The 12750-nt window shown below is 51.7% G+C and overlaps 1 protein-coding gene across 5 annotated transcripts in view; it reads right to left on the bottom strand.

Annotated features, from left to right (window-relative positions):
- Window positions 1-1132: 1132 nt before the first annotated feature.
- The window catches only part of ERMAP (erythroblast membrane associated protein (Scianna blood group)), a 633995-nt gene continuing 622377 nt past the window's right edge, over window positions 1133-12750 (bottom strand). For 2 of the 5 annotated variants that reach the window (XM_063942041.1, XM_063942040.1), the window contains exons 2-6: window positions 8673-9081; window positions 3951-4046; window positions 3237-3493; window positions 2861-2976; window positions 1133-2721 (exon numbers count right to left, since the gene is read on the bottom strand). In XM_063942041.1, the coding sequence (XP_063798111.1) occupies window positions 2171-2721; window positions 2861-2976; window positions 3237-3493; window positions 3951-4046; window positions 8673-9080 (1428 nt within the window). In that variant the 5' untranslated portion in view covers window position 9081 and the 3' untranslated portion in view covers window positions 1133-2170. Of the gene's footprint in view, window positions 2722-2860; window positions 2977-3236; window positions 3494-3950; window positions 4047-8672; window positions 9082-9641; window positions 9735-9965; window positions 10133-12750 lie in introns of all 5 variants that reach the window. The other 3 variants (XM_063942039.1, XM_063942038.1, XM_063942042.1) reach the window with 3 other exon arrangements.

Here is a 12750-nt window from a genome sequence, read left to right as displayed (position 1 = left end):
TCCTATACACAGTACTCGGGGTGAGGTGTTACCTGTGTCCTATATAGTGGTAATATACCTCCCTCTCCCTGCTACTGATACCTCTTCCTATACACAGTACTCGGGGTGAGGTGTTACCTGTGTCCTATATAGTGGTAATATACCTCCCTCTCCCTGCTACTGATACCTCTTCCTATACACAGTACTCGGGGTGAGGTGTTACCTGTGTCCTATATAGTGGTAATATACCTCCTCTCCCTGCTACTGATACCTCTTCCTATACACAGTACTCGGGGTGAGGTGTTACCTGTGTCCTATATAGTGGTAATATACCTCCCTGTTACTGATACCTCTTCCTATACACAGTACTCGGGGTGAGGTGTTACCGGTGTCCTATATAGCGGTAATATACCTCCTCTCCCTGCTACTGATACCTCTTCCTATACACACAGTACTCGGGGTGAGGTGTTACCTGTGTCCTATATAGTGGTAATATACCTCCCTGTTACTGATACCTCTTCCTATACACAGTACTCGGGGTGAGGTGTTACCTGTGTCTTATATAGTGGTAATATACCTCCCTCTCCTTGATACTGATACCTCTTCCTATACACAGTACTCGGGGTGAGGTGTTACCGGTGTCCTATATAGTGGTAATATACCTCCCTCTCCTTGATACTGATACCTCTTCCTATACACCCCTGACACCGCACGCACACCCCTGACACAGCGCAACCACTAAGTCAGGTCCTACAGTATAATTATGGGACAAGCTGTGTAATACCAGTTACATTTTACTGATGATGTTTGTAGTTGCCCCCTCTCTGACACTCCGAGCTGGTGGTCTCAGTACCCTCTATGTGGTCACAGCGTCACTCCATGGTGTAGCATGCTGCAGGGTAATCTGCCTCAGCGCGGGGCCTCTCCCTGGCTACACACGTCCCTGGTGGCCGATATCACAGGACTGGTTCTTGCCCATGTAAGCCCATATGGACATACATGTATATGACATATACACAGGCCCCTCCGCTATTACCCATAGGAGGCACCATATACCTCCGCCGGTACACCAGGTAGAACGGTGACCACAAAGCTATCGGTTACATTATTACACCACGAATTACAACCAACAGAAAACAACAAGCGCAGTAAATTCCCAGAAACTCGCTTTAATCCAGAGCCGACGTCCTGCATTCTCAGGTGGGTGGGATTGTATTGCAGCAGCACCACTGAGCGGCTCATATATCACATTCCGTATACGCATCCTCTCCGTAACGCCGCTTATCCCGCGGCATGTCATAGCTACAGTCACACATCATCTATTGCATAATGTAAAAAATAATACATTCTGGAGGAACAGGTCAGCGATCAGCCCAATATCCCACGTATGTGGTAAGTACATATAATCGCTGGACAGAGAGGGCAGCCTGTAAGTGGTCTGCACAGCGGATGGATAAAAGCGCACGGCTTTCCTCTTCATACTGATCACACCGGTATAATCTCACACATGAAATGAATCTGTGATGCATCATTGTCCATTATCAGAGGTAAGGCAGCTGGTTTACCTATAGACGCAGAGGGACGGGGCTCTCAGTCTGTCCTGCACGCACTACAGCAGGAGTCTCGGAGAAGGACCAGCGCTGGTCCCAGCGTTGTGGCGACACAGATCCTGAGATGTAGAGATGAGACCGTCGGCCCTCCACAGTCTACAGTGTAACGAGAGCACAGAGGCACAACCACCTACAGTACAGTATGTAACCTGACGTAGAGCGTCTCCGATTTGAGAGACAGACGGTAGCGGAGCCCTTACTTTCCCCACAACTCTCGTACACACTCTGCAGTTGGATAGGAAAGGACGGAACCCTGGAAGGGGCAACAATCGGGTGTTGGGAAGTTACTGAACTGCGTATTATTAATGAAGGCTAGTAGCAGCGATCGGCTGTCCGACCCCTGACGGATTTATCATTCTCTTTGTTCCCAAACCTCTCTGGAATTGGGGAAACGTTGGTCCCTCGGGTAATAGTTACTGGAGGAGAAGGTGACGACATTCACTAATCTAGTCCAGAACACTTCCCGCTCCGGCGGCAATGTGGCTCAGGATGGTGCTGGATGTTCAGGTGGCTCGTTGCCAGGAGCGTGCCCCTGCCATCCTGTGCCAGACCGCTGCGTAACACATAAGGGAGGTGCGTCGCTATATGCGCACGGTGTTGATGCGCAGCGGTTGTACATTCTTGCCGTTGGCGTGGCTCTGGCCCGGGCTGAAATAAGAGCACAGTTTCCCCGGAAACTTCTCGCGGAAGGTATAAAGCCACGACATGTCTTCTGCATTGTAGAAGATGAGCAGCCCTTTGTCATAGTCCAGGTAGACCCCGACTTTCTCTAATTTGCTCTTGACGTTCAGCCGCGTCCAGGGCTCCGTGCAAGCGCTGTAGCGGTTCCCGTCGTGCATGACTATGCAGTAAAAGCCTCGGCCCGGCTGGATTTGGATACTTCCTTTCCGACTAACAGCTTCGTGGGCCAGTCCTATCATCCACTGCGTTTTATCAGACACCACCACCTCCCAGTAATGTACCCCTCCATCGAAGACCTGTGACCCCAACACCGACACCTCCACGTCAAACCGCTTCGGGGAGTCCTGCAGGGGCTGCGGATGCAAGTTCCCATAGGCCACGATGGTGCAGTCGTCTGAGAGGATTAGGCGCTGGTGGGCCGTTACCGGGTCGAGGGTCAAGGCCGCAGGCACTGCGAAAGGAACAGACACTCGATGAGTTACGGCCTCTACACATGGGGTGACACAGACGCACCTAACCACCGATCCCCCCCAACCGGGGTGTAGTGCACTTGAGCGCATCTTATCGGAAGACGGCGTAGAGCGACTTACCAGGGTGGATGTCTTGGAAGAGAGATTTCCAGATGGTGTACTGTAGGGGACCCATGTACTTGGAGGTGGGGAAATCCTCATACGTCAGATTGGTCTCATGGATCTTCCCCTTTAACCTGGAGACAGAGAGTACGTGGCGTTACACCATAAGACACAGGCTGCAATATTCCCCGATGACCCGCTGCAGTATAGTCAGGAACCCTACGCGTTCCTACCAATCACACTCCAATAAAGACTTCTCCACTGCGCCCGACTGAGGCACCAAAGGCTGCTCTGGGCCTACAGACAGACGTCAGACATTGATAATAGACTCTGACCACATGCAGCAGGCTGCACAGACTCTATAGAGGCCGGAGTCTCCCCCCCCCCCGGTTACCTCTCGGACAGCGAGGAGATGCCGGCCAGGAAGGTGTGCTTGTCGCTTTCCGCCAGACGCTCCTGCAGGATCTGTACGCCTTCCTGCACCTTCCGCAGCTGCTGGCTGTATCGCTGTACTTTGTGCTCAATGTCCGTGAAGGTCCTGGCCGTATCGGACTCCAGCTCCTCCAGCATGGACTTCTGGCGCTCGCGCAGCAACCGGTGGAGCCGCTCGAAGGCCTCGCTGATGGTGGCGCGCAGGCTCTTAGCTGAGGACTGAGCGGAGGAGAGAGGTGATCACACATGGGCCCAGGTGCAGCTGCACTCTCTGGGAGTTACCGGCTCATTGCAACAGCCCCAAGAGGACAATGTCTGAGGGTCTTCTTCATGAGAGACCTCTACAGAGGATGCAGTAAGGACCCCCCCCCCCCTCCGCCCCCGGATCACTTTACAGAGTACTCGTCTAACAATGACATCACCCTCATAAATATTATTTGGAATATCGGTGCCATGGATTGCACATTGAGGTGTATGGAACTAGAATATTGACCAATTTCACAATCTCCCCAAATCCTGGTGACCAAGAGCCAGCTCCTTCTGTCTCTTGTCTGTCCCACATTACACAGCAGATGGGGCGCTCCGGTACCCACCTACCCTCCCACCCCCCAGCTATGGGTACATGCTGTAAGTACACCCGGAGTGTATTACTGGTCTTATTTCAGGGTACTCTTACCTTGGTTTCTGCCAGCTGGCGTTTCAGCAATTGCAAAGCTTCTGTATGCCCCTGGGCGCTCTCCTGCAACGCCCGCAGCTGCTCCTTCAGTTCCCTCTAAGGAGAAGAGAAACCTGTCAGGTAATCCCTACAGTAACATACACTAGATCCTTACAGATCACACATTGCAGTGCCACCCAACAGATCCATGGATCACACATTGCAGTGCCTAGAGAAGACATATTACATCTGCGACCAGCAGAGGGCGCCGTTCTCATTGCCAGACAGGATCAGCTCCCAGTACAGTTGTGCTGGGAGAAAGGAAGCTGATGGGAAAACATATCAGGTATCAGACCCCCGGGGAACGAGGTGTCACATGACATACCTTCCCAGGTGTCTCTTTATCCTGTCCCTACCCAGCTGACGTTCCATATGGCAGCCATGGCATTGAGAAGGAAATTATAATAATACAGTCACACATGCATTCTGTCCTATTTGTGTGGAGTTTGTATGTTTCCTGTACGTGTTCCGGTTTCCTCCTAGGATCATACTGATAGGTTAATGCTAGTGTGCGCCATTTGTATGTTGGTGCTACAGAAAGGATTAATGAGTAGTAGAAGCCCCGTTAGCCCAGACGTAGATGTACACTGCTGCCCGACCTCTGAGCTAGAGACAGGACAGAATCCCGGTGTTTGCGGATGAAGGAGGAGGACAGACTTTGGGGGTAATTCTGATCTGATCACAGCAGCAAATGTGTTAGCTAATGGGCAAAACCATGTGCACTGCAGGTGCGGCAGATGTAACATGTGCAGAGAGAGTTAGATGTGGGTGGGTTATATTGTTTCTGTGCAGGGTAAATACTGGCTGCTTTATTTTTACACTGCAATTTAGATTTCAGTTTGAACACACCCCACCCAAATCTAACTCTCTCTGCAGCATGGTGTTACCCAGGTCTCTCTGCACATGTTACACATGCCCCCCCTGCAGTGCAGCATGGTGTTACCCAGGTCTCTCTGCACATGTTACACCTGCCTCCCCTGCAGTGCAGCATGATGTTACCCAGGTCTCCCTGCACGTTATATCGGGATCCGGACTGAAAGTCGACAGTAACTATTCGACAATGTCTAGGTCGACCACTATTGGTCGACAGTAACTAGGTCGACAGGGTGTCTAAGTCGACAGGGTCTTTAGGTCGACATGTTCTAAGTCGACAGGTCAAAAGGTCGACATGAGTTTTTCACAATTTTTTTTTTTTTGGAACCTTTTCATACTTAACGATCCACGTGGACCACGATTGGAATGGTAATCTGTGCCGAGCGAAGCGGTAGCGGAGCGAAGGCACCATGCCCGAAGCATGGCGAGCGTAGTGAGCCATGCGAGGGGACGCGGTGCACTAATTGGGGTTCCCGGTCACTCTACGAAGAAAACGACACCAAAATAACATTAAAAACTCATGTCGACCTTTTGACCTGTCGACCTAGAACATGTCGACCTAGACACCCTGTCGACCTAGTTACTGTCGACCTAGACATTGTCGACCTAGTTACTGTCGACTTTCAATACCACACCCGTTATATCTGCCCCCCCCCTTCTCTCTGCAGTGCAGCATGTTGTTACCCAGGTCTCTCTGCACATGTTATATCTGCCCCCCCCCCCCCCCCCCCCTCTCTCTGCAGTGCACATGCAGTGCCCATTATCTAACAAGTTTGCTGCTGCATTAAGGTCTGAATTACCCCCATCATCCCCTGGAATCTGGGTCTGGGGATGCCGCTGACATACAGACCACGGGTGGAAGACAAGTCAGGCGGCACAGGCGGGAGGGCAGGAGGCCACTAACCTCTCCTCCGTGTCAGGTAAGTGGTTTGGGTGCAGGGTTTGCATTAAACAAGTAACACTAAGCCAACACCAGAGTGCGGTGACGCCTGGAGACGTGTGAGGGCGCTGGTGAGGAATAGTGGCAGAGCGTCAGCTCTTCTACTACTACACACGGAATTCTGGGAAATACTGTAAAGCCGGTAGGGGAATTGCGGGTCTACGTACTAAGCCCTGGAGAGAGATAAAGTGCAGCGGCAGCGTTCGCAGTCTGAATCCCTACGTGGAGAGTGCGCTGCACGTGCGCACCCCGGGAACCCAGTGAGATGTCAATCAGGCAGAGGCAGTAGCGGGGCGGGAGGGGGCGTGCCAACGGCATTAGAACGCTGTAGGCGGGGCGCGGTCCGGACAGGGGTGTGGGGGGGAGGCGCACCGGCTGCGTGACATCACACGCTGCCGCTGTGACCCGGGATGTGGCGAGTAGTGGCCAGCCAGTACGCAGCTGGTAGGGAGCTACTCGCCAGGTACAAAAGCATCGCCGCTGTGCGGAGGGAGGGGGCGCCTGACATGCGGGAGGGGGGGAATAGCGCTGTGCTGGGCGTCCCCCCGATGTCTGTGTGACTGATCGTAGATGTGCTAAATTTATCTCATCTACGATCAGGTCTGAATTACCCCCTAGGTCTGATCGGAACCACACGCAGGCTCCATGTTCCCGTAGCTCAGCCATTATTTATACCTGCACATGTGCAAAAGCCCCAGTAATGCAAGATATATATATATCCGCTCAGTGTGCATATACAGACACACAGCCGCAGGCATAGGAGGCCGCGGTCAGACGGAGACACTGCATCTGCCATAGGGCTGGGGGCTGCATATGCAGACACACAGCCATAGGCATAGGAGGCCGCGGTCAGATGGAGACACTGCACCTGCCATAGGGCTGCATATACAGACACACAGCCGCAGGCATAGGAGGCCGCGGTCAGACGGAGACACTGCATCTGCCATAGGGCTGGGGGCTGCATATGCAGACACACAGCCATAGGCATAGGAGGCCGCGGTCAGATGGAGACACTGCACCTGCCATAGGGCTGCATATACAGACGCACAGCCACAGGCATAGGAGGCCGCGGTCAGACGGAGACACTGCATCTGCCATAGGGCTGGGGGCTGCATATACAGACGCACAGCCACAGGCATAGGAGGCCGCGGTCAGACGGAGACACTGCACCTGCCATAGGGCTGGGGGCTGCATATACAGACGCACAGCCATAGGCATAGGAGGCCGCGGTCAGACAGAGACACTGCACCTGCCATAGGGCTGGGGGCTGCATATACAGACGCACAGACGCAGGCATAGGAGGCCGCGGTCAGACAGAGACACTGCACCTGCCATAGGGCTGCATATACAGACGCACAGCCATAGGCATAGGAGGCCGCGGTCAGACAGAGACACTGCACCTGCCATAGGGCTGGGGGCTGCATATACAGACGCACAGACGCAGGCATAGGAGGCCGCGGTCAGACAGAGACACTGCACCTGCCATAGGGCTGCATATACAGACGCACAGCCACAGGCATAGGAGGCCGCGGTCAGACGGAGACACTGCATCTGCCATAGGGCTGGGGGCTGCATATGCAGACACACAGCCATAGGCATAGGAGGCCGCGGTCAGACGGAGACACTGCATCTGCCATAGGGCTGGGGGCTGCATATGCAGACACACAGCCATAGGCATAGGAGGCCGCGGTCAGATGGAGACACTGCACCTGCCATAGGGCTGCATATACAGACGCACAGCCACAGGCATAGGAGGCCGCGGTCAGACGGAGACACTGCACCTGCCATAGGGCTGCATATACAGACGCACAGCCATAGGCATAGGAGGCCGCGGTCAGACAGAGACACTGCACCTGCCATAGGGCTGGGGGCTGCATATACAGACGCACAGACGCAGGCATAGGAGGCCGCGGTCAGACAGAGACACTGCACCTGCCATAGGGCTGCATATACAGACGCACAGCCACAGGCATAGGAGGCCGTGGTCAGACGGAGACACTGCACCTGCCATAGGGCTAGGGGCTGCATATACAGACGCACAGCCATAGGCATAGGAGGCCGCGGTCAGACGGAGACACTGCATCAGTCATAGGGCTGGGGGCTGCATATACAGACGCACAGCCGCAGGCATAGGAGGCTGGGTCAGACGGAGACACTGCACCTGCCATAGGGCTAGGGGCTGCATATACAGACGCACAGCCATAGGCATAGGAGGCCGCGGTCAGACGGAGACACTGCATCAGTCATAGGGCTGGGAGCTGCATATACAGACTCACAGCCACAGGAGGCCGTGGTCAGACGGAGACACTGCACCCGCCATAGGGCTGGGGGCTGCATATACAGACGCACAGCCGCAGGCATAGGAGGCCGCGGTCAGACAGAGACACTGCACCTGCCATAGGGCTGGGGGCTGCATATACAGACACACAGCCGCAGGCATAGGAGGCTGGGTCAGATGGAGACACTGCACCTGCCACAGGGCTGGGAGCTGCATATACAGATGCACAGCCACAGGAATAGGAGGCTGGGTTAGATGGAGACACTGCACCTGCCATAGGGCTGTGGGCTGCATACTGTAGATCGCCTAGGATGTGCATAAAGAATACTGGTCAGCACAGATCGCTCAGCACACAGCTCAAGTCGCCCCGTATGTATGTCCCCTTACATCTACATCAGTGTAGTCTTACATGCAGTACTGCCTCAGTAGCGATGCCTATAGGATATTCATATCTCTGGAATTTGTGCTGTACACCTCCTACGTCTGACAGTGTATACGTTGGGGAATTTAGGTCCATTTGTTTGTGCACAGATAATAAGGAAGAAATTACAGATACATATAGGTCGGTCTGGCTCCTGTTCTGGCCGCTCACCTGCAACTCCTCGAACGCTTCATCCACATTGGTCACCTGATGCTGCTCATGCAACGAGGGCTCGTCACAGAAGAAGCACACCACGGCACGGTCCGTCAGGCAGAACAGCTTGACCTTGTCATGGTCCTTGCAGGGGAACGAGCTCCTCTGAGCACTGAGGATGGCATCTAGAGGAAAGGCTGAGTATCTTTCAACAATGTTAGAGAGCTTGAGGCTGGGGGACAGCGTGGGCTCCGCAAAGGTTCTTCGGCACTCCGGACAATCCAAGGGACCTCCATGCTTCTGGCGACTCCAGTGCTCAGTGATACATTTACGACAGAAGTAGTGCTCACAGCCAAAACTGACTGGGTTCTGGTAAATGCTCAGACAGATGGAGCAGAGCAGCTCGTCTTTCAGACAGCAAGCCATTCTACAGGGGGGGGAAATGAAACATCAGTATAAACAAGGCAGCCTAGATGCATAAGAGTCAGTATGAACAAGCCATCATAGAGGGAAGAAGAAACATCAGTGTGAATGATCTATCTTAGATGGAAGTAGAGCCATCAGCATTAAGGAGCCAGCCTACAGGGAAGATACATCAGCATGGAGAAGCCATCCTGCATGGAAGAAGAGACATCAGTACGGAGGAGCCACCCTTCAGAAAATAGACCTTGGTTGTCATGGATGAGCCTCCCTTGAGATAAGAGACCTTCTCATGGAGCCACCCTAGCGAGAAGGGGCCTAGGAATGGAGGAGCCACCCTAGAGAGAAAAGACCTAGGAATGGAGGAGCCACCCTAGATAGAAGAAACCTTGGCATAGAGAAGCCATCCTAGAGAGAATAAACCATGGCACAGAGGAGCCTTCCTAGAGGTAAGAAGAGTCCTCAGTATGAGGAGCCACCTTAGAGAGAAGAAACCTTGGCATGGAGGAGCCATCCTCATGGGAAGGAGAGACCTTAGCATGGAGGATCCATCCTATAAGGAGATACCTCAACATTATGAAGCCATCCTGGAGAGAAGAGATATCAGCATTAAGGAGCCATCCTAGAGGGAAGAAGAGATCTCAGCATGATGAGGCCAACCTAGAGGGAAGAAGACACATCAGCATTAAAGTCCATCCTAGAGAGAAGACATCAGCATCAAAGAGCCATCCTAGAGAGAAGAGACATCAGCATGAAGGAGCCATGCTAAAGGGAAGAAGAGGCGTCAGCATTAAGGAGCCATCCTAGGTGGAAGAAGATGTATCAGCATGATGAAGCCACCCTAGAGAGGAGAAATGTCAGCATTGAGGTGCAATCCTAAAAAGCAGAGACCTCAGCATGGCGGAGCCATCCTAGAGAGAAGGAGAGACCTCAACATGAAGGAGCCACCCTACAGAGAAGGAGAGACCTCAGTATGGTGGAGAAATCCTAGAGAAGAGACCTCAGTATGGTGGAGCCATCCTAGAGAGAAAGAGAGACCTCAGCATGGAGGAGCCATCCTAGAGAGAAGGAGAGACCTCAGAATGAAGGAGCAATCCTACAGGGAAGACACAACAACTATGGTTTATCCCCACTACAGTATAAGATGCATTCCTCACCCACAATGCAATGGCACACATAGTATGCATAAAGACATAGACATCTCTCTATAGCACAGGTCACATATTGTAGTACTGAATTCTAAATTCTGCTGAATATTCAGGACCACAGAGATCGCTGATACACAGGGGGTTATTCAGGTATGTTAGCAAACCAAAAAAACACACTAATGGGCAAAACCATGTGGACTGCAGGTGGGGCAGATGTAACATGTGCAGTGCAGGTGGGGCAGATGTAACATGTGCAGAGAGAGTTAGATGTGGGTGGGTTATATTGTTTCTGTGCAGGGTAAATACTGGCTGCTTTATTGTTACACTGCAATGTAGATTTCAGTTTGACCACACCCCACCCAAATCGAACTCTCTCTGCACATGTTACATCTGCCCCACCTGCACTGCACATGGTTTTACCCAGTTGTGTGCTTTTTTGGTTTGCTAACAACCCTGAATAAAGCCTGCAATCTCCTGGCCTGGAAGAAGTTTAGACTCCGAAGGGTTTAAGTGTGTCCATATACTGAGAGATAACCGTTTTATTAGGGTGCAGCGAGTGTTCATATTGAGAGGGGTGAGTGCAGCCTATCATCATACTGAGAGCGGGGAGTGCAGTATCATTATACTGAAATGGGTGAGTGCACTGTTATGATTATCCTGAGGGAGGAGAGTGCAGTGTATCATTTTATTGAAAATGGAGAGTGCAGTGTATCATTATCCTTAGAGGGGAGAATGCACTGTACAGTTAAACTTTCCCCTCTCAGTGCAATGATACACATCAATTCCCCCCTTTTAGTACAATGATACACTGCACTTTCCCCTCTCAGTATATAGACACAGTATTAGGCTACACTGCACTCTCCCCTCTAAGTAAAATTATACACTGCACTCCCCCCCCTCCCCCAGTACAATGATACACTGCAGTCTCCCCTCTTAGTATAATACACCGCACTGCCCCCTCTCAGTATAATGAATAATGATATACTGCACTCCCCTCTCAGTATGATACACTGCACTACCCCCTCAGTACAAGGATACACTGAACTCTCCCCTTTCCGTATAATGATACACTGCACACCCCTCCTCATTACAATGATACACTGCAGTCTCCCTTCTCAGTATAATGATACACTGCACTTTCCCCTTTCAGTATAATGATACACTGCACTCCCCTCCTTAGTACAATGATACACTGCAGTCTCCCTCTCAGCATAATGATACACTTCACTCCCCCCTCTCAGTATGATACACTGCAGTTTCCCTCTGAGCATAAGGATACACTGCACTCCCTCCTCTCGGTATAATGATACACTGCTCTCTCCCGTCAGTATGATATACTGCACTCTCCCCTCTCAGTATAATGATACACTGCACTCTCCCCTCTCAGTATAATGATACACTGCAGTCTTCCTCTCAGTATAATGATACACTGCACTCCCCCCTCTCAGTATAATGATACACTGCACTCTCCCCTATCAGTATAATGATACACTGCAGTATAAGGATACACTGCACTCTCCCCTGTCAGTATAACGATACACTGCACTCCGCCCTCTCAGTATAATGATACACTGCACTCCCCCCTCTTAGTACAATAATACCTCTCCCCTCTCAGTACAATGATACACTGCACTCCACCCTCTCAGTATGATACACTGCACTCTCCCCTCTCAGAATGATACACTGCAGTCTCCCCTCTCAGTACAATGATACACTGCACTCTCCCCTCTCAGTACAATGATACACTGCACTCCCCCCTCTCAGTACAATAATACCTCTCCCCTCTCAGAATGATACACTGCAGTCTCCCCTCTCAGTACAATGATACACTGCACTCTCCCCTCTCAGTACAATAATACACTGCACTCCGCCCTCTCAGTATAATGATACACTGCTGTCTCCCCTCTTAGAATGATACACTGCAGTCTCCCCTCTCAGTACAATGATACACTGCACTCTCCCCTCTCAGTATAATGATACACTGCACTCACCCTTCTCAGTACAATGATACAGTGCACTCCACCCTCTCAGTATGATACACTGCACTCCCCCCTCTCAGTACAATGATACACTGCACTCTCCCCTCTCAGTATAATGATACACTGCACTCCCTGGTGTCAGTACAATGATACACTGCAGTCTCCCCTCTCAGTATAATGATACACTGAATTCTCCCCTGTCAGTACAATAATACACTGCACTCCGCCCTCTCAGTATAATGAAACACTGCAGTCTCCCTCTCAGTACAATGATACACTGCAGTCTCCCCTCTCAGTATAATTGTACACTACACTCCCCCCTCTCAGTATAATGATACACTGCACTCTCCCCTCTCAGTACAATGATACACTGCACTCTCCCCTCTCAGTATAATGGTACACTGCACTCACCCTTCTCAGTACAATGATACACTGCACTCCGCCCTCTCAGTATGATACACTGCACTCCCCCCTCTCAGTACAATGATACACTGCACTCTCCCCTCTCAGTATAATGATACACTGCACTCCCTGGTGTCAGTACAATGA

This window comes from Pseudophryne corroboree, chromosome 10, assembly GCF_028390025.1.
Source record: "Pseudophryne corroboree isolate aPseCor3 chromosome 10, aPseCor3.hap2, whole genome shotgun sequence".
NCBI lineage: Eukaryota > Metazoa > Chordata > Amphibia > Anura > Myobatrachidae > Pseudophryne > Pseudophryne corroboree.
This window is presented reverse-complemented; position numbering and strand designations above follow the sequence as displayed.